The 20080-nt window shown below is 42.6% G+C and overlaps 1 protein-coding gene across 1 annotated transcript in view; it reads left to right on the forward strand.

Moving 5' to 3' along the window:
- Positions 1-20080, forward strand: part of LOC111871720 (protein couch potato) — a 585761-nt gene that overhangs the window by 520129 nt on the left and 45552 nt on the right. The window contains exon 7 of the mRNA XM_023865011.2: positions 16100-16311. Coding sequence (XP_023720779.1) covers positions 16100-16311 — 212 coding nt within the window. The remainder of the gene's footprint in view (positions 1-16099; positions 16312-20080) is intronic.

The following is a 20080-nucleotide window of genomic DNA, read 5'->3' on the forward strand; positions in this document are numbered from 1 at the left end:
ATATATATATATATATATATACATATTACGGTACTTATATTGAAGAGTGTTCAATTTCATAAGAAGTACACATGGACTGTTCTTTTTACTATTTACTTTATGGCCTCTTAATTGGGGAAAATTTGGGAAATACATATACGGGGTGTCCCAGGAAGAAAGATCAGTATTCTTGGAAGTCATAGTATCAGCCATTCTAGGCAAAATTATCCTATTCCGAACAGTTTCCGAGATAGAGCTATTTCACTGTACATTTTCAAAATAGTTGATAAGAAAGAGATATTACGTACCGGACGTACGTTTCTAATACCGGTATTTATTGTTCAACTGGCAAAGTTGGTACACTTTACCTAGTATAATACATTTTTGAAAATTCCACGGGCAACATCAATGCACTTTGCAACTCGTGTGAGGACATGGCGTGTTGCTCGTCTGTACTCTGTAGATTGTACCGTACAGTGAAATAGCTCTATGTCGGAAACCGTTCGGAATGGGACACATGTACATATACACATTTTTGCTTAGAATGACCGATACTATGACTTCGCAGAATATTGACCTTCCCTCATGGGACAGCCTGTGTAACAAGGAACATCGATCAGACAGGTTGGTCCAGTAGTCAGGCTAACACGTGTATCTGAGCAGTGGTTGGTTTGAATCTCGACAGGAAGACCTGCAATCCTGAGTGAAGGTTTTCGTGGTTTTCCTCAGTCCTTGCAGGAAAATGTCGGACAGTAAGGCCCCTTCCTTCAAAACCTCTTCCAATTAATCAGCTATTCTAACATACTATGCTATAGAGTCTGAGTTGTGAGAACGTCGTTAAATAATAATTAAAAACGTAACTGTTTTTCTGAGGGCACTGAAGTTGAGGAAACTACCGCAATGGACTAGGTTCCATATCGGTGGTGGAGACAAAGAATGTAGGCCTAGTTAGATTATCTTCTCAGACGGTGCTGAAGGAGACGGCAAGATAACGTGAAGATAGGCGTTAGAGAGAGAGGCTGTTACAACTGGAGCCGAATGAGACTGACTGAGAATCATTAGAGATAGCGAGCCTTTATTCTGTGCTACCACAGAGATAGTTAGTTGGTTGTTTGCAGTTAATATCGATGAAGCTATTCTAGAACCTGGGAATTCAATTGAATTTCATAGAGGAACTTCGGTTTTAATATCAGTAGTGTAAAAAGCTAAAACTATCCCTGTAAGAGGCCGTAGAGGCCCACAGGGCTGTGAGACGACGAGGCTCCCAGACAGTCGCCCCACAAATGGCAGTAAAGTTGTCAGCCTTACCCGCCGGCCGTTCTTTACCCCCCAGGAAGATCCCTGGTACTGATTTTTGTTAGAGGCTTAATGGACCCAAGGGCCACATTGCGGATGGAAGGTTTAGGTAAATTGAAAAATCCAATGACCTCATCGGTAATCGAACCCGCGACCCGCCGGCTTGTAGCATAGTGCCTCAACCAAATACGCTACTGCGTGCCCCAGTTATGTCAGCACAATAGAATATTATTACATTCATGCGTCACAAACTGTTATTCATAAGAAGAATTGTCTCCTCTATGTAATGGAATTGCCGGTCACGGTAGCTGAGCGGTCTAAGTCGAGTACTGTCTTCGCTCGCTCGGAAGCCAGGATCGTGAGCTCGAATTCCACACAAGGCATGAATGTTTGGTACACGTATGTGTTTATTCTGTGTTTGTATTATCCTGTGTTTAGCTAGAGGCCTTGCGACGAGCTGGTCACTCGTCCAAGGAATCCTACCTTCTGTAAAATGATATTGAAACTTAAAATCAGAAGTCAGGGCCCAAGGGGGTTGTAGAACCAGTGACAAAAAAATTAAAAGAATTATATGCCAAAGAAAAAAAAACGAATTATCTTTCTGCATTCCATAGTCTGCATAGCAGAGCAATGCTAGTTCTTGGGTCAAAAAACAAATGTAAGGTGTGAGGTTTTAACGGTCGTGACTATCCTCCGTTTCGGAGGAAACGTTAGTTTACGCAATACCTACACGGCACCACATCCCAGAAGACGGCATTTTTAAAAAAAAAATGTTCGCATCAGTCCGTCCGCCTGTTTCAAATCGATTATCGCTCAGCGCACTTTGCTGAAATGTGATATGAATGCTATACCATCAGAAGTCATCCAAACTCGGGCGTTTTCAATTACTACCGTCGGAAGCAGCAAAATGGCGGAGTCACTAATTTGTGATGTGGGAGCGACACTAGCGCCACTACCAAAATACAGTAACTATTTTAGCGGGATAACATATGATGATCGTAAAGAGAGTAACTGCAGTAAGGGGGGTGCACGCGCCCTAGCACGAATGTTTCAGAAGAAAACACGTCGTGTATGGGTCACCAAACCGAGAACGTTTTCATAAAGTAGTGTGGTCTGCTTATGATTTACGAATTCCGCAGTAGAATAATGAACGAAAAACTTTAAAAATTTTAAGTATACGGTAGTGACGGTAAAGCGGCGTCAGATTATGGAAAAGCAGATATATGTGTGTCACAGTTTAATTGAAATTTTGTGATAAATGGCAGCCATTGTTGTCATGTTCATCAGATTCCGTATTCGGAAGAGCATTCAGAATCTCAAGGTTGGAAAGAACGCCTGTGGAAAACTATATGCACTGTGATGGATTGGGCCTTTTCAATCTCGTTGGTTTCGCCCTTTAACCGTCTTCCTGCTAGACGTCAACATCAAACTTAGTTTTACTTCCTGTTCGATTACGACGTAACATGTTTGCATTCATGAATCGAACGATGCAAGATTTGCTCTGCTGTAGAAATGTGAAATAAATTTAGAATATCCTTAATTTATTGTTCTGTTGCGAGAACATCTACTGAATGATTCAGCACTGTGCTTCAGTGGCCAGCACTGAACCCGGCGAGCGCATGCGTCAAGATACCTGCAGAGTGCCACTGTTTTTGTTTATGTATATTTAAGAGCGACATGGAAATCCACTGCACGCTGACGTGGCAAATCGGTACTGTGACGTCTCATTCAAACTGTATGATTCGCACTGCTGTTCCCTTTCCATAGGTGTCAAAACAGTAGCTCCGTGACGCCTCTAAAATAAATTTTAAATCCAATCTGAATGTCACCTGCGAAGTGGATCATTAAAAATCCATCGAGTTTCTCTGTTTCCCTGAAATTTCAACCAAAACGTTAGTCCTGACTCGCGCAATTACTTTCTGATTTGTCTACCTTTGCAGGTTAACAAACAATCTGAACTTTACGGGTGAACTGTCACGACAGTGCTAATGTAATTATATACTGAAGCTTCGTGAAAATGGTCAGATCGTTATATAACTTTTATTTGAACATTGTCCACCGTCTAAGGTACAAGGTTTTGGTAGCTGGATGCCCTTCCGTCGTCAGGGGTAAACTCGGTCCGTTAAGAGGAGCTAGTCATGATTTCAGCCCAGCGACTTTGGATCTCCTAACAAAATAATTCCGACCAGTCATCGAGTCTATCTTCTGACGGGTCTTTACCACCTAGTCACATGTGTTGACAGGAGCGAAACCAACTTCCGAAACTCCGTGTATTTTAAATACGCGTAAGACCATGGACAATGTCCAGACCTTATTTATCACGTGATTATTAGACTGGTCTTGGATTGGATATATTACACCTTATATATTCACAGTTCGGAACTGCAGGCAATTACAGCGCTGTTAGTGATCTACACGCTTTACAGCTGTCCCTTACACACACATACAGGATTCTCAGTCTTCTCTAGTCGTATCCTAACAACGAATTTCAACACAGTAATTATACCAGTCTCCCTGTAACTGCAGGACACATGAGGTCTACTTTGTATAACCTAGTTCCTTTCTTGGCATCTCTTCTTAACCATTCAACTGCTGTCTCAAGAAAATTCCTCAATTATAATCCAGCAGGCCTGGGATCCTCATTATATAGCCTGATGGCGGACCCACAGAAAACAAACTTTTCTTCGTCAGCCCAACAATTCCTCTATTATTATATAGGCGTGTCTACCTCGCCGTTTCATCAGTACTTCTATTGTTGCTTGCGTATTCGTTGCCGTGAGAATGGTTTCGCCGAGTCGTTGCCTAGCAGTGGACCTACACTCTGGTTCCACTATTCCAGCTTTCAGACGTCGCCTCACAATGTAATTCCACTGTGTTTCGTGGCATAAAAAGCAGTGGGAGTATAATTCTGCTAGATGCAGATGTCCTAACTCAGGAAGTGCGCCATTACATATTGAATTTTAGTTTCAGAGTTTGTAAGTGTGCGGCACTTCACTTTATACATTAGTTCACAGCTACATGGAATAGGGTCTGTCTTTACAACATGGCGGTCGCTCGGCCGGACCATATATGATGTCCGAGACAGCAATACTCTGTTCACAAGAGCCTGTCACTGAACCTAAGCTAGCTATATCCAATCTACATAAACCTCTATTTCGCTATTAATCCATTTGTATCGAGCTATCTTAGTTAGTTAGTTATTGGAGAGGGTGGGTTTCCCCATGCACTGAGACCTGTATTGGTCCATTGTGCTTCCCTCTATGATTTCTACCAGTCTCTATATCCTACCGGTACTGGTGCTTACCATCAGTTCCGCCCAGCCAGCGAGACCGGCTCTACTAGCTGAGAGGTATCTATGATGCTTCCCCCATCTACCAGAGGTATTAGAGACTGCTGTTGGGCGGGAAACGTCCGTTAATTTGGCTCAGTGACCTCCTTTGGAAATATGAGGTTCTTTTACGTGCCGTAAAGCTACGACACGGGACCCACGGCTTAAAGTCCCTCCCGGAGGACTTGTTCCCTGAATTTTTCCGCCCTTAAAAATTCGACGACCTCCGCCGGGTATTTGAACCCGCGTACTACGAGTCATGATGTGGGAACGTTACTTCTAGACTACGGAGGCCGCTTATCGAGCTATCTTGATGTCGTTCCTTCAGTTTCTGGCCATATTGCTTACTCTTTCCTCAAATCTCTCATTCGTGCTACACGTCTCACCCATCTCGCCTCCCTTGATATTGTGACGTATAGAACCGATGCTATGCAAAGATCTGGAAACAAACAAGGAGACAACAGCCGTTGCAATCGTGAGATAGCACAAACACAGAATAAACGCACACAGACATCCGTGCCTTAAGTGGGATTCGAACCCACGATCCCAGTGTTCGAGAGGGCGAAGACAGTTCAAGCCTTAGACCCCGCAACCACTTTTATGTGCAATATGTGTATCTGCTTTAAACATTTTTCGAATAGCTTGTCTTTAACTGTAGATAGAAAGTTTCAGGCAGTAAACACAAATACATTTTTCCTTTGTTTCTTTATAAAAATGGTCTCAAGTTTCTTTCCCCCCACCAAAACGGAACAAAAGAAAGTATATAGCCCTAACAACATTTCCTGAAGTTTTGTAAGAGTATATGGACTGCATAAACAACTCTTTCGTCAAAACGTCTGTGAAAATGTAGACGAAACGTTGAACATTCTTTATGTAATTTTTCTGAATTTCGCCCTACATTTAGTTTGTATTTACTGTATCTGTAGTAAAGCGCAGCAGATTAAATAAGTCAGGAAACAAACTGTCGCGTGTTCCTGGGGAACGCGACAAGAAATTATATGGGATCTCGGATTTGAAAGAATATTTATTGAACAGTCACCTTTACACCCACACAACTATTCTCAACTTATAACGTCTTTGGACGTTTCTTTTTCGATGTTACAACACCTTCTCACCGCTAATCTCGGTGAAGTGTCTTCTGCTCTGCTCGGAGCTCAACCGTCCTTGACCCCTTCTCGGATAAGAACTCTCTCCTGCTAAAGTCGAATACAAATTCTACTGGTCTCCAAGTCCAAGTCCAAGTCACATTGCGACTGACGTTCAGTCAGTCAGTAAGTCTTGGTGTCGAGTCCCGTCTGGGGCTCATGACCAGATATTTATTACTGTTGAACGTTACGGTTTTGTTTTTTGTGGGACGTCCTCTCTGACGAGAGGACGGATCTGTCTTCTTTACATGCTACTGGCCCTTGCCAGCGCAGTCTTTCTTGGATCCGAGTCCTTCGGACTCGCGAGCGTATTTTGCTGTCTCAGATTTGAGACCTCTTTTCGTCGTCTCCTACGACTCGCAGGGTCACGGTGGAGGTCTCTGGCCAACGTCAGACTGTTATATATTGCACTCTGACTGAATAGGGAACACCTTGTCGAAGGGTTAATTTCGTCCGCTGCTATGCAAACGCTGCTTCAAACAATACGTGTCTGCCTCAAACAATTCTTTCGTAACTGTGGAAACTCCACTGTTAGACTTGCATTTCCGGGGCAACGATTTCCTAGGCTTCGCTGCCTAGGAATTGCTAGTCGTTGTGTAGCAATGGATGCTTTCTGATTCCAAATATTCGGGCCCTAGGCAGCACGCCACATTATTCATGCGTAACATTTGTCATCCATTCGCTCACATCTGTTTAATAATTTCGAAGAGTATGAAGATTTATGGGGAGAAGATGTGTAATTTGTCTCTACAACTTCAGCCCTAAACGCATTTCACTTCGATAAATACTTAACGAGTTATGGTCGAGATGCCCGCGTAAACTGATATGCGTTCAAGTGAAGTGAATATTGTAACAGATCGATTTTAATCGAAATTCGGCTGAGTCGGCAGATGACCGAAAAACCTCTCTGTCCAGTAACAAATGTGATGGAAATTCGTTCAGTAGTTCTTCGGGTTTTCACTTGCGGACAGACGGAAAGACATGTCGAAGCGAAAGATTTCCTATATATATATAAAACTGATGCTTCCCCGCCATCCATGAGCCGATTGTCTAGAAACTGTGGGAGCCTCAACATCTCACAACCCTACGGACCTCCATGGCCTGTTACAGGAATAGCTTTACCTTTACTTTCACTTTTAAAATAATAATAATCAGCTTACTTGGTTGAGGCACTATGCTACAAGCCGGAAGGTCGCGGGATCGAATCCCGATGAGGTCATTGCATTATTTCAATTGACCTAATCCTTCCAGCCGCACTATGCCCCTGGGTCGACTCAGCCTCTAACAGAAATGAGTACCAGGAATATTCTTGGGGACAAAAGGCGGCCGGCGCGTAGGGTTGACAACCTTACCGCCATCTGTGAGCCGATTGTCTACAAAATGTGGGAACCTCAACATCTCATAACCGTAGCATGAAATATTATCAGTCTTCCCTAGTCGTTGCTTGGTAGCGGCTTCCAACGGCAGACGTTCCCATTATTCTGGGTTCCCGAACTGTCCCCGGCTTCAGCTACCAGCTTCTCATAACAACAGCTCGCAAGGATTGAGCCTCAGCAGTTCTCTAACCAACTCACTCCATTCTACTAACTAACTGAACTCGAGAACTGTCCTGATTAAGTAATCTCGGCACGGGCCGCGTAAAAGGCACCGTTCTCCTGTTTGTTTTGCGTCTGTTGTGATGCCTACATGACAGCTACTCAGTCATTGCTTAGCAAAGGAGGTTAGTTACAGAGCCATTACTTAGCAACGGCTATTGTATAACTGCTTATCATGCTGTCGTTGCCTAACAGCGGGTCTATATGCTACAATACTATCAAATTTTGCCAGAAATCAAGCAGAAATAACGAACACTTTTATGAAGGACTCTACATGCGTTTCTGCCCATGTCTCGGTGAAAATTTGTCAGTATGAAGAATACTTCGAATAAACTTTATATAGAAAAATAGAAGATGAACGCATTTTGTATTCAGGGCATCCTTAATAAGCCTCGTGCCTATAGAGATAATGAAGCTTACATTTCAGCTCATGCTCCGACAAACGAACGGCTACTTCTGCTTCTCTTAATAACGTGACGTTGCTACCAGGGTGTACCCTTGAATATCACGAGGCCTCAGAGTTCGCATTTAAATCAGAAGATCTGGGAAACTTCAGAAAATGGCAAATAATTTTTCCCACACATGTCTTATACATAATATGCAGAGTCTGCAATAAGTGGCGTATTTTTTTTTTTGCTAGTGGGGTGGGACTAAGTCCCTTGTACTGCGGCTACTTCTGGCCTATTGTACCAGCCCCAGATGATAGGTGAGGGTGATTGTGGAGCAATTGGTGGAATGAAGATTGGCAGGGGAAACCGAAGTACTCGGAGAAAAACTGCCCCAGCGCCACTTTGTCCACCACAAATCCCACTTGACCACACCCGGGATCGAAACCGGGCCGCCGCGGTGGGAAGCCAGCGACTAACCGCTTGAGCTATGGCGCGGTCTGCCCAGTGGCGTAACTCATTCACTCGTCATTTTTTGTTCGCTTCGGTATCCTCGTAATTCTTGTACTGGGGTTTTACTCAGGTCTGTCTTGTAGGGTTAGGCTGGTGTATCTTTTCAGTCTATGTGTAGTTTCGCTGTTGACTAGTAGGTTCACTGCTAGTGCAATAGTGTGGGTTTCTAATTTTCCTAAGTATCTGGTATTCCACTTTTTATTTCACTAAGCACTGTGTTCATTTGGAGATCTTCATGGATCCTGTGGTTGTTTTTGTACCAAGGTGCGTTCGGAATGGATCGGAGAGTCTTGGATTGAAAGTGCTGGAGGATTTAAATATTGGGACTGGAGGCTGTACCCCATAGCTGAATTCCATAGGTTCATATGGGTTTGAGTACTGCTTTGTATAGGAGCAGTTTGCTAGCCATTCCATTTGTTTCGCTTTATGTTGAGATGCCAGTCTACTGTCGAGGTGCATGCCCAGCTATAACTGAAATAAAGAGAGGGACTATCATAACATAGCAGAGGAACAGCATTTGATGAAGTTAATATTAACTGAATCTGGGAACTTTCTTGTCTCAAGGAATCGGCGTATAAGAATTCCCTTCGAACATAATTGTTCTGCTGATTCAAACAGAAGTGCTTTGACTGTAATCGTAACGACATTACCGTAGCTAATTTAGAGGCGGTCGTGGTGCAATTTAAGTGATTGGGCCCTCCCACGCGAATCACCCCCCCCCACACCCTCAGTCACTTTACCCCACGCGACGCCAACCCCAAACAGGCCACAAGCACTCACACGTTTGTAATCAATTTACATCACAAGAATCATGTTTAGTTATTTGGTTTAGTAAAAGATAAAACCAATTTGCAATTATTATTGGGCACGTGACGTAATTTCAGCACTAAAGGACATAAAACTAAGTACATTGTTGTTACTAAGGGGTTCGTAGCGTAACTCATAAAGCCTGTTTTCCTGCTGGCTAGATTTATAGATCTCCACTCCCCCATGTGTCTTCATAGCGTGGTAATTAACAGGGACAATTTTACAGGCGTGTAACTCTTCTTTATATTATGTTTCTGAAAACTAATTAAATTTAAATATATATTCTCTTTACGTTAAATTAGGGTCATGCGGTAGCGTAGTTGGCTGAGGCAATGCGCTACAAGCCGGAAGGTCGTGGTTTCGATTCCCGATGAAACCACTGGATTTTTCAACTGACGTAATCCTTCCAGCCGCACTAAGGCCCTGGAGTCCACTCAGCCTCTAACAGAAATGAGTACCAGGAATCTTCCTGGGGCTAAAGGTGCGCCCAGCGCGTAAGGCTCACAATCTCACCGCCATATGTAAGCCGATTATCTAGATAATGTGAGACCCTCAACGTCTCATAATCCTATGGGTCTCGAATGCCTATTACAGGGATAGTTTCACCCTTTTCACGTTAAGTTTGTCGGATATTGAACCAGAGTTTCGAACCATTGTCACGTTTGCCATTGTTGACTTACAAACGAAATGAGCTGCTTAATGTAGAGGCTAGTTTACGATCTGTGTCCGTACCAGATTTAATGAGCCTTGCCCCAGTGGGCGATTAGGTATCGATGCCATGCCGAAAGCATGAATGCCCATGTTCCTATTTTACCCCACCAAAAAGAAATCCTTGACAGAAGTGCATAATTTTTAGATGTTAACAATAATTTCGGGATCCTAAATTGTTGCTAGTGTCGCGCTATAACCCCACACTTTCGCGCATCCGCCATGTTATTATTACTTAACTAACTGCATGGAGCTGAACCCTTCTTGAGAAGCCGCCAGTTATGTAGCTACTCAATAAGTTCCCAACATTTTATTGAACCAGAAGTTTCACAAGAGCCCTCCACTGGTCCCTATTCTGAACCAGAGCAATCCAGTCTATACCACCCTAACCTATCTCTCTAAGATCCATTTTAATGTTATCCACCACCTGCTGTCTGGGTTTTCTTGTGATATCTTTCCTTCTGAGTTAATATAAGCAATTAAAGGGTAAGAAGCTGGGCTAATCTGCAGCAGAGTAGCAACCATATCAATATTCGTGCAAATCGGCCAGCTGCTCCAAGTATTGAGAGAAGGAGCACACACACACACACAAACTGCGAGATGACCTCATAACCCAACTTCCTTCCCTATGAAGGGAAATTAGGCTGTTGATAAATCATATAAAATGTAGATGAGCTATCAAATTACTAATATTTAAAGTCAAATTTTGGATGCGTGAAGGCAAAAGGTCCGGGGAGCCTGTCCTCCACTCCTTGGTTCCCTCCCCCTTCTGCTGGACAGGCGAAGTGCTTAATTTGTGATATTATTATTATTATTATTATTATTATTATTATTATTATTATTATTATTATTATTGCAGCTTGTAGAACCGTTGTTGGGTAACGACCAGGAAGCGACGCCCGTTGCTTGGTCAGCAGATTCGTAATAAACGGTGTTACGCAACCCGTTTCTAGCCAACGACTCGGCAAACACGTTCCCGTAGCAAAGAATACTCAAGCAGAAACAGAAGAACGGTATTTTATGTGGATCGTGCCGAGAAGTTATAATCAGGGAAGTCACTAGTCAGTGAATCCCCGTGTGGAGGCGGGGCGAATACCTCTACTGTAGGCCTGCTAGTCTTAGAGGCGTAGGAAATACAACGCAGTGCCTGGAGGTCTCTAACCTTGTCCCTGTTTTACATCATCTCGGCACGGACCACATTGTTGCCTTCGTGTCCCTGCGAGAACCCGTTTACCAAGCCGTTGCCCAGAAACGGCCCTGGTATTTCCGCCCATCTCCCGGTCGTTGCATAACAGCGGCTGTACACGCTACAATATTATTATCTCATCTACATCTGTGCTTCTTCCCTTCAGGTTTCCCAGCTAAAATTGTGCACTCATTTCTGACTTTCATATGTGATCTATACTCAATACATCTGTTCCTATGTCATGTGTACATTCTAATAGGGCACTGTTGGGTGAAGAATACAAATTATAAAGTTCCTCATAATGTAACTTTCGCTGTTCTTCTGTTGCTTGTGTCCAGTATTGTCTCTAGCTCTGCCTTTCCAATTCATCATGAATTTACATACTAACGAACTTTGATTTTCTCTAAATAATGAGAACTTCTTGGCAACGGGAGAGCCTGTCAGCTTCTTAAGGAGGACTGTGCTTGATGGGATTGTTATAAAATGTAATTGTTCCTTCTTCTCCCACTTGGAGGATAGGAATCCGTGAAACGCTTTGTTTCACTTCAGTTTATTAATCTAAGACAGTCGGCAGGACTCCTTGGACTGGAGATCAGCCCGTCGCAAGGCCTCTACCTACACATAAACAGAGAATAAACATCCATTCCCTGAGTAGGATTCGAACCCACGTTCTCAGCGTTCGAGCGGGCGAAGACATTTGCGTAACTGATTACAGTTTCTTAACCCGCTTTTGACTGGATTTTCAGGTACGGAATGGGTCTCTTCTCGCTGAGATCGGCAGCGAATGCTGTGTCGGTAAGATAGGATAGTTCCATAAACATTACACGGCGGTGTTCTGTAAGCCGATGCTGTTTGCTTAAGACAGGGGCCGTATTCCAGACTAAATAAGCTGAGTGGTGAGTTTAGATCCTGTGCAGATTACAGCTTTGAATGTTAATGTCCAATACACCGCGAACGTTCTGTGCTGTGTCGCGCGAATGTTAACGTGACGCATGGTACGTATTCGGAACGCTGTAAAGTCAACAGAGCTGTTATGAATATCCTGAATTGTGAGTTTAGGATAATGGAACAGGGGTAGGAAGAGGCCAGGGGAGGAATTGGAGTCGCCAAGACTGCTAATGCTACTAGCTGCTAGTGCAATTTGTCCGTAATAACGACTCCCTCTTTTATTAGCCGGATTTTATAAGTCAGGTTGTTCAGATCAGCAATGGCGTGTGATGCGCTCGCCAATTCCCCTTCCTCTCCTCCAGGCGACGAAAGATTCCACCATTGGCCTCGGTTGAAAACATGAACGTCCTCAAAACTTGTCGAAATTTATGACACGGAATTGACACACACTGTGACAAAAACTGACATTGTTGTCATAATTCTATATGTCTCATTTACATTGTTGCTTAATATATTTAGATGCGCGTAAGGTCTGAGTCAGAGTCAGAGTTAATTTGTGACTGGCGGTTCACCGCCAATCAATTCGTCTTGGCACCAAGCCCCTTGAGACTCACGACCAGCATTTTTTCAACTGAATATTTATGGGCATAGTCCTTATATAACATCCTCTCTGAGGAGAGGATGGGTCTGTCATTTATAATTGCTGCTGGTCCTCGCCAGCGCAGTCATTCTCAGGTCCGAGTCCCGCAGGTCTAATGACCATATTATGCTCTCTCAGATTCGAGACTCCCCCCACCTGGAGGGCCAGTTCCTGTATAAATTCACCAGGAACAGTGTGGCCCGGTTATACCTCCTGGCACTGGGTTCCCTTTTCGTCGCCTCCTACGATTCGCAGGGCTACGGTGGAGGTATTCGACCCCGCCTCCACACGGGCTTAAAATCTAAGGTCCTCAGATGTCGTTTTAACAAAGAACAAAGAAAAAGTTTTGTAAAATCCCCCCCCTCCATGTCCCAACTCCCTGACTGCATAGTACTTTAGTGTTAGTGCCTGTAGAACCACAGCATTGCGCGTCTGTAGTCACAGTCACAGTGTTCCGTCAGTTCAGTGACTGAAATGTGTCGCCAAATGTCAGTTGCTATGACAGCACAACACTCCGCATAACGGTGCTAAACAAGTCATGATCGTTACTGCGTACAGCTGAGATATTTGGAAGACAGCAAACCTTCGCTAATCCGGTTGCAATTAATCCGTATCGAAATATGAAAAATGCTGTTCACAGTTGAGTACATAATTTGAAACACACGTGGCATTTAGGAAGGTAGATGAGTCACTTGTCTTATCAGACAAATCTTAGACATTTTCTTCAAACCTGCATTATTACGTTCAAAAAGAAGTACAACTTCTGAGTCTTGTACGAGGTCGATGAATCGGCTCTACAGTGATATTTTGTTATTTAATTTTATTAGTACTCTTTGTATCATTAATTTTTTCATTTATTTGAATTTTATTTTTTTTATCTTTTTGTCTACCTTTTGCTTCATTAATCCGGATTATCACTTATTCCTGATGACCTCTCCCCACTCCACAATTAATCCGAATTAGCGAGGGTTTACTCTAGAAAATTTAGTTCCTATCTATCTTCATTATCAGCGAAATCTGAATTGCATACTGATTTATCTACCATTGAGTCAAATCTGTTTCAAATTTTATGTAATAATTTGAACAGGCCGCATTCAGATAGGTTTTATGTGTAGCACGAAAGAGAAAGTTTAGAAAAACGTATAAATTATATTCGAAATCGCTGAATGTAAGAAAGAGCTTGGTACACCTACATGCAAATGGGAGGATAATATTAAGGAGAATCGAAAATAAGCAGTTGTGATGACATGGATTGCATTCATCTGGCTCTGAGTAGGGAGCAGCCTCGGGTCTTGTGAACCCGGTATAGAATCTCCAGATTTTATATAGGATACGGAATTTCTGATCACAGTTTTCATAATCGTCGCATTTCGTTGCTTAAAATTTGTATAACCGAATGTTTTACTGTCTTATAGCCGTCTGCCATTTCTATGACACGCGTTTACTTTCAGCCACTGTTTTCGAAAATAACATATAAAAAATCACGTCACATTTAAAAGTAATAAAGATGACTATTTATGACGTATTGCTTTTAGGAGTCCCAGTTTTGTGCTGAACACAGACCGAACACACAACTTTTTGCATAGGAATCACCCCAGTAGCTCGCCGTTACTTCGATAATTAACCAGCGAGTTAATTCAATGGATAGAGTATATCGTTCTTGAGAAGCTAATAGTAGTTCTGTTCTTGTATGCAGCCGGAAAGTTCAATTCTGAGTTCACTTTAACCTAGTCCATGTTGTATTTCTTTAAAGGAAATGTTAATAATATCATCATATAAGCCTATGTTTACAAAGTAGACCTACAAATTTTTCGGCAAAATATTTATACCCACTTCTCACTTCTCCTCCTTGAATTTATCTCCCGAAAATTACCGGTATTTACCAGGGGAATCCCGGTATGAAAGCTTCATGCTCATCACTTTTTCGATAACTTTCTGTTCACCGCGCATGCAGTCATTTTCATATCATTCGCCATGAATGAAATTATATAGATGGTACGTATATTGTCATTAAGTCGGTCACAATGATCGCGTGATCTAAGGCACGAACCATTTTCGCCCTCTTGAACACTGGGATCGTGAGTTCGAATCCCGCGCGAGGCATGGATGTCTGTTTTCGTTTTTTCTGTGTTTCTGCTGTTCTGTGTATGGGTAGGGTCCTTGCGGCAGGCTGATCCCCCGTCCAAGAAGTACTACCGACTGTGTATAGATTAAGAAACTGAAAAAGCGACAAAGGTCCACAAGGGCTTTAAAGCCATTTAGAAGTGTTGTCATTAAACAATATGCGAAATGAGACACAGAAAAAAATAACAAATTGAAGAAATATTTTTGCTGTTGCATTAAAATGTGTTTAGCTAATTATTATGTTTAGATCCACTGGTTCATGCAGCTGTGCGTCACAATTATTTGTTTTACTGTTAATATATTTGTTTATATTTTTTCTTCAATAGTCTATTTATTTGCTTAGTTAGCTTTTTTTATAGAGTTTTTCGGCATTGTACATCAGCGACGCACTACCTGTCGCTATTTTATCTGACCTCCATTACTTCGCATAGGCACTAGCCGCCCCTGTACTTAACGCCGCTTATTCTTTACAGTCCCAGCAGCTAAAGAGGTACATTGCTGAGGCAAAATCCGCCTCTTTAATGTATTTCTATAAGGCCTCAGCAGCCGATGCTGTAAATTGCTGATGCACTAGAGGCCACCGCACCATTTTTCTGAGTGGCACCATAAGACACTAGTGTATATTACTGAAGTACTAACCGCCACTGTACTATGTTTGTGTGGCCCCAGTAGGTACTAGTATACATTACTGAAGTACTAGCAGCCACTGTACTATGTTTACTTAGCATCAGCAGGTACTAAGATACATTACTGAGGCATTAGCTGCCACTGTACTGCGTTTCTGTGTAACCCAATCTGATGCTAATGTACATTGCTGAGGTATCATCTGCCACTGTACTGTGTTTGTGTGACCCCAGCAGGTACTAGTGCATTTAACGGAAGTACTAGCCGCCACTGTAATGTGTTTATGTGACCCCAGCAGGTACTAGTGCATTTAACGGAAGTACTAGCCGCCACTGTACTGTGTTTATGTGGCCCCAGCACGTACTAGTGCATTTAACGGAAAAATTAGACACCACTGTACTGTGTGTGGCCCCAGCAGGCACAGTGTACCTTACTGAAGTATTAGCCGGAAGGTCGCGGGCTTGATTCTCGATAAGGTCATTGTATTCTTCAACTTACCTAATGTTTTAAACCTCACTATGGCCCTGGGGTCGACACAGCCTCTAAAAAAATGAGTACCAGGAATCTTCCTGGGGGGTAAAGGACGGTCCGCACGTAATGCTGACAACCTCATCGTCAAATTTGAGCCGATTTTCTAGAGAATGTGGGAACCTCGACGTCTCACAACCTTATGGCCCTCCACGGCCTGTTGCAGGGACAGCTTTACCCCTTTTTATTAGCCGCCCCTGTAGTGTGTTTATGTGGTCCCAACTGGTACTAGTTTATATTACTGAAGCACTAGTCGCCACATTACTGTGTTTATGTTGCCCCGGCAAATACTACTGTACGTTGCTGAGGCACTAGCCGCCACTGTACTGACTGTGTTTCTGTGTGGCTCTAGCACCCGCTATCCATCCCGCACCCGACGGCGGCCCTCACTTCGATCCACGCGTCGTTGCCACATTTCTTGCCATCGCCGGCGCTGGCTTCACCCGTGGGCTCATCCTCATCACAGCCGGGGGTCGGGGTGAACAACGCCCCCTGCTCCACGCTGTTCGTCGCCAACCTGGGCCAGTTCGTGTCCGAGCATGAGCTCAAGGAGATCTTCAGCAGGTGTGGCTCCATTCATGTTATCTTGAACAACACGTCTAAAGTACACTACATGATCACACAAATATTGTTATACATAGCAAACATTAAAAATTACTGGGTGGGGTGAGGGGTTGTCTGGAATTCCTGGGTTTGTACCGGAATAAAATATGTTGTTACATCCCTTCTTTTGCAAAGCAATAATATTTTAATTTTAATATTTTTAAAACAGTCTATTTAATATCTTCATCTATGGTAACTCCCCTTTGTTTAAGCTGGAATGTCTGATAGGGTCGACATCATCAATAGATGTGAGCATGCGTTGAATTAGTAAAATAGTTCAGACTGCCACTTTCGTTTTGTCCTTAATGCGATCTATAGAAATGTGGCACCTCTTTGAGAGAGCGAACGTACAAGCTAAACATGAAGGGAAAATGATAAATATAAACCACAAACTGACAATGTCATTAATAGACTTTGCCTTGTCTTATAACCTATCTCAGTTCATTATAAAAATTTTCTGTTATTTCGAGGTTTATCGTTTTCTTTTGGAATGCGATTTGAAAACAAGTTCATTCAGCATACGTAATATGTATTTTAATTTGATCATTCTAAACACCTGCTCACGAAGAAAGAACCATATACATTATAATATACTGATAGGCTACTGATGTAATGTCCGTTGAAAGATGAGCGGAAAATATTTTCATTTGCTATGCAATCTTTCTCTCTGTACCTCCTTTTTCTTACTTTGTCCTTTTCAGTCCTCCTTATTTGCCCTTCCTTTTGTTATTTCGGCCCCCCTCTTTCTTTCCTCCTTCCTTCCTTCGTCACGTTAAAACAGTTTACATGAATATCATCAGAACATGACGTTACAAAAGAGCAAAAATGAAGAAAATCAAACATGCTGCATCATTTTAACGCTTTTCTCGAGATGCTGCTTCTCTGACTGCAATTACACAAATGTCCCAAACGCACACACGTACACACATTGGCTTTTGCAAGGTTGCTGTTTCAGGTTTGTAAGCGAATGCTAACATATGACAAGCGTCTACTTGAGTGAACCGCTATGAGATGGTTACGAGCAGAAGGGATAAAATAGCGGCCAGGCTTCAGTGTGCACTGACTATACGATAATACAAAATTATGCGTGTATATAATAGGATATTGTTTGCAACTGACTGTGTATGCTTGTGTCGTTCTCATGATCTCGCCATGGAATCATTTACTTCCCACATATTAACACAGATGGCAGCTTCGTCTTCGAAAGTATGCCATCTGGAGGAAAATGACGCAACATAATTAGTTTCCATAACGGAGAAAGGAAAGAAAGAGATAAAGTTAAGAAAGAAGATGAAGAAAAATTGTGAAGGAATGAAGGTACTAAACGATTATCCGTTAAGTTTCATGACCATGACACCATGCAACTCTGGTATGTACCGTATAAGTGGTCTTTGTGGGAAATGTTTAAGACGAGTGTTCAATCTTATTCCCTGAACCTAGAATATGCCTTTAGGAAAAGATCCCCATAGTCGTCCACGTTCAGTATAAATGGCACCAACGTTAAGTCGATACGCGATTGAATCCCACGTTAACCTGTGAATCTTCTCCGAGAATCACTGCTTGCGGAAATCCGGCGTTGTCACGAGCTCTGCCATAATTCTGTGTTACAAAATCTTTTTAAGCGTAGCTGGTCTATCCGCCTTCCCTTCAGACGGCATCAAATGTAAAAATTAAGAATATTATGGTTCCCAAAGTTGGATTCCCGACAGGTACAGGGAGTTTTCACCCTACCACAGCAGCTAGCTAGCATCCTTTCTTATGGATACCGAGGGGTTCCTCCCCTTCTGAAAAGCTGCCGCGGTATGAAGCTAAACACTTATCTCTATCTAGTGCCGATGTCAGTAACGTGAGGATCTGTATTTCTAGTCTCTGGTACGTCTTAATGTCGAGGTGCTTCATTAAACAGAAAGTTTATCTTTTACTTCCATGGAAATACAGGTATTGTCATGTAATGTAGTGATTATAGACTGGGTTTGGATTGGTAATTGGATTTATTGAACTCTTACAGAACGTAACTACAAATAACTACGACAGTCTCACTGAGTTGCACACTCCAAAGGCCATTGTAAACACAGCACACATGAAGTCTTTTTAGTCTTCCTTAACGGTTGCTTGGCAGCGGCTTCCAATGACAGACGTTCCCCTTATTCTGGATTCCCGGACTCTCCCCGGCCTCGGATACAACAACTATCGACTGACTGAAATCAGTCACTCACCAACCAACTGACTTCACTAACTGAACTCACTCCAAAAAGTCGAAGTCAAAGTTACTTTACGACTGACGGTCTATTGCCTATCTAATCATCTTGGTGCCAAGCCCCTCGACGTCACGATTAGATTTTTTTACAACCGAACCCTTGCGGCCCCCTCACTAACTGCCCTGCTTATAACATTTCGGCACGGACAGCACAGATAATTATAATCAATAAATCTCTACTAGTTCTGTGCGTAGAGGTGATCATGATGTTACTGGAGCGTCTCTTATTTCCGACTTCTCGCTGTTGTCCTGTAAAAACTTAGATCAGCCTTTCTCACGTCAGCCTTATAATCCTCATATTTCATAGCCATTTACGAAAACCTAAGGACATGGTAACATATGTAAGAGGCTATGGAGGCCCATAGGTTTGTGAGACGTCGAGGCTCCCACATTTTCTCTAGACACTCTGCTCACAGATGGCGGTGAAGTTTCCAGCTTTATGTGCCGGCGACCCCTTACCGCTAGGAAGATTCCCGATAATCAGTTCTGTTAGAGACTGAGTCGACCCCAGGGCCATATTGCGGCTGGAAGGATTAGGTGAATTGAAAAATCTAATGACCTCATCGGTTATCGAACCCGCGACCTTCTGGCTTGTAGAATAGTGCCTCAACCGGCTACGCTACCGTGTAGCCCCACTTAAGAACGATAATATTTATAATTTAACACTTGACGGTTCAAAGCGTAATACTAACTTCATGGAGCTGAGCCCTTCTTGAGAAGCCGCCAGTTGTGCAGCTATTCAAGAACTTCCTAGCATTTTATGGAACCCGAAGGCTCATTACCACATTCACAAGAGCCCTCCACTGGTCACTACCAGTCCAGTCCATACCATCCCATACTGTCTCTCTAAAATCCATTTTGATATAATCCACCCATCTACATCTTGATCTTCCTAGTAGTCTCTTTCCTCCTGGCTTTCCCATCAGTAGTCTCTATGCATTCTCTTCTCCCCGTTCGTGCAACACGCCCTGCAATTTCATCCTCCTTGACTTGATAATTCTAATTATACTTGGCGAAGAGTACAGATTATGAAGCTCCTCATTATAAAGTTTTCTCCAACCTCGTATTACTTCATTTCTCTTCGGTCCAAATATTCTCCTCAGCATTCTGTTCTCAGTCTATGTTCCTCTCTTATTGTCAGAGACCAAATTTCACACCCATACAGAGCCACAAGCAAACTCATAGTGTTATATTGTATCATATAATAATAATAATAATAATAATTATTATTATTATTATTATTATTATTATTATTATTCGTATATATTTTAATTTTTATATTTTTAGACAGCAGACGAAAAGACAAAAGGTTCTGGACTCAATGGTAGCAAGCATGACTCGAATTCCACCTTCTCTTAATTTCCTTTTGAATAAAATTTTGATTTGTTTTTGTCTTTCCCAAATATTTGAACTGTACCACATTTTCAAAACATCTGTTAGTTATCTTTATATCATTATTTTTCCCTGCATTTT

The sequence above is a fragment of the Cryptotermes secundus genome, unplaced genomic scaffold, assembly GCF_002891405.2.
Source record: "Cryptotermes secundus unplaced genomic scaffold, Csec_1.0 scaffold514, whole genome shotgun sequence".
Taxonomy (NCBI): domain Eukaryota; kingdom Metazoa; phylum Arthropoda; class Insecta; order Blattodea; family Kalotermitidae; genus Cryptotermes; species Cryptotermes secundus.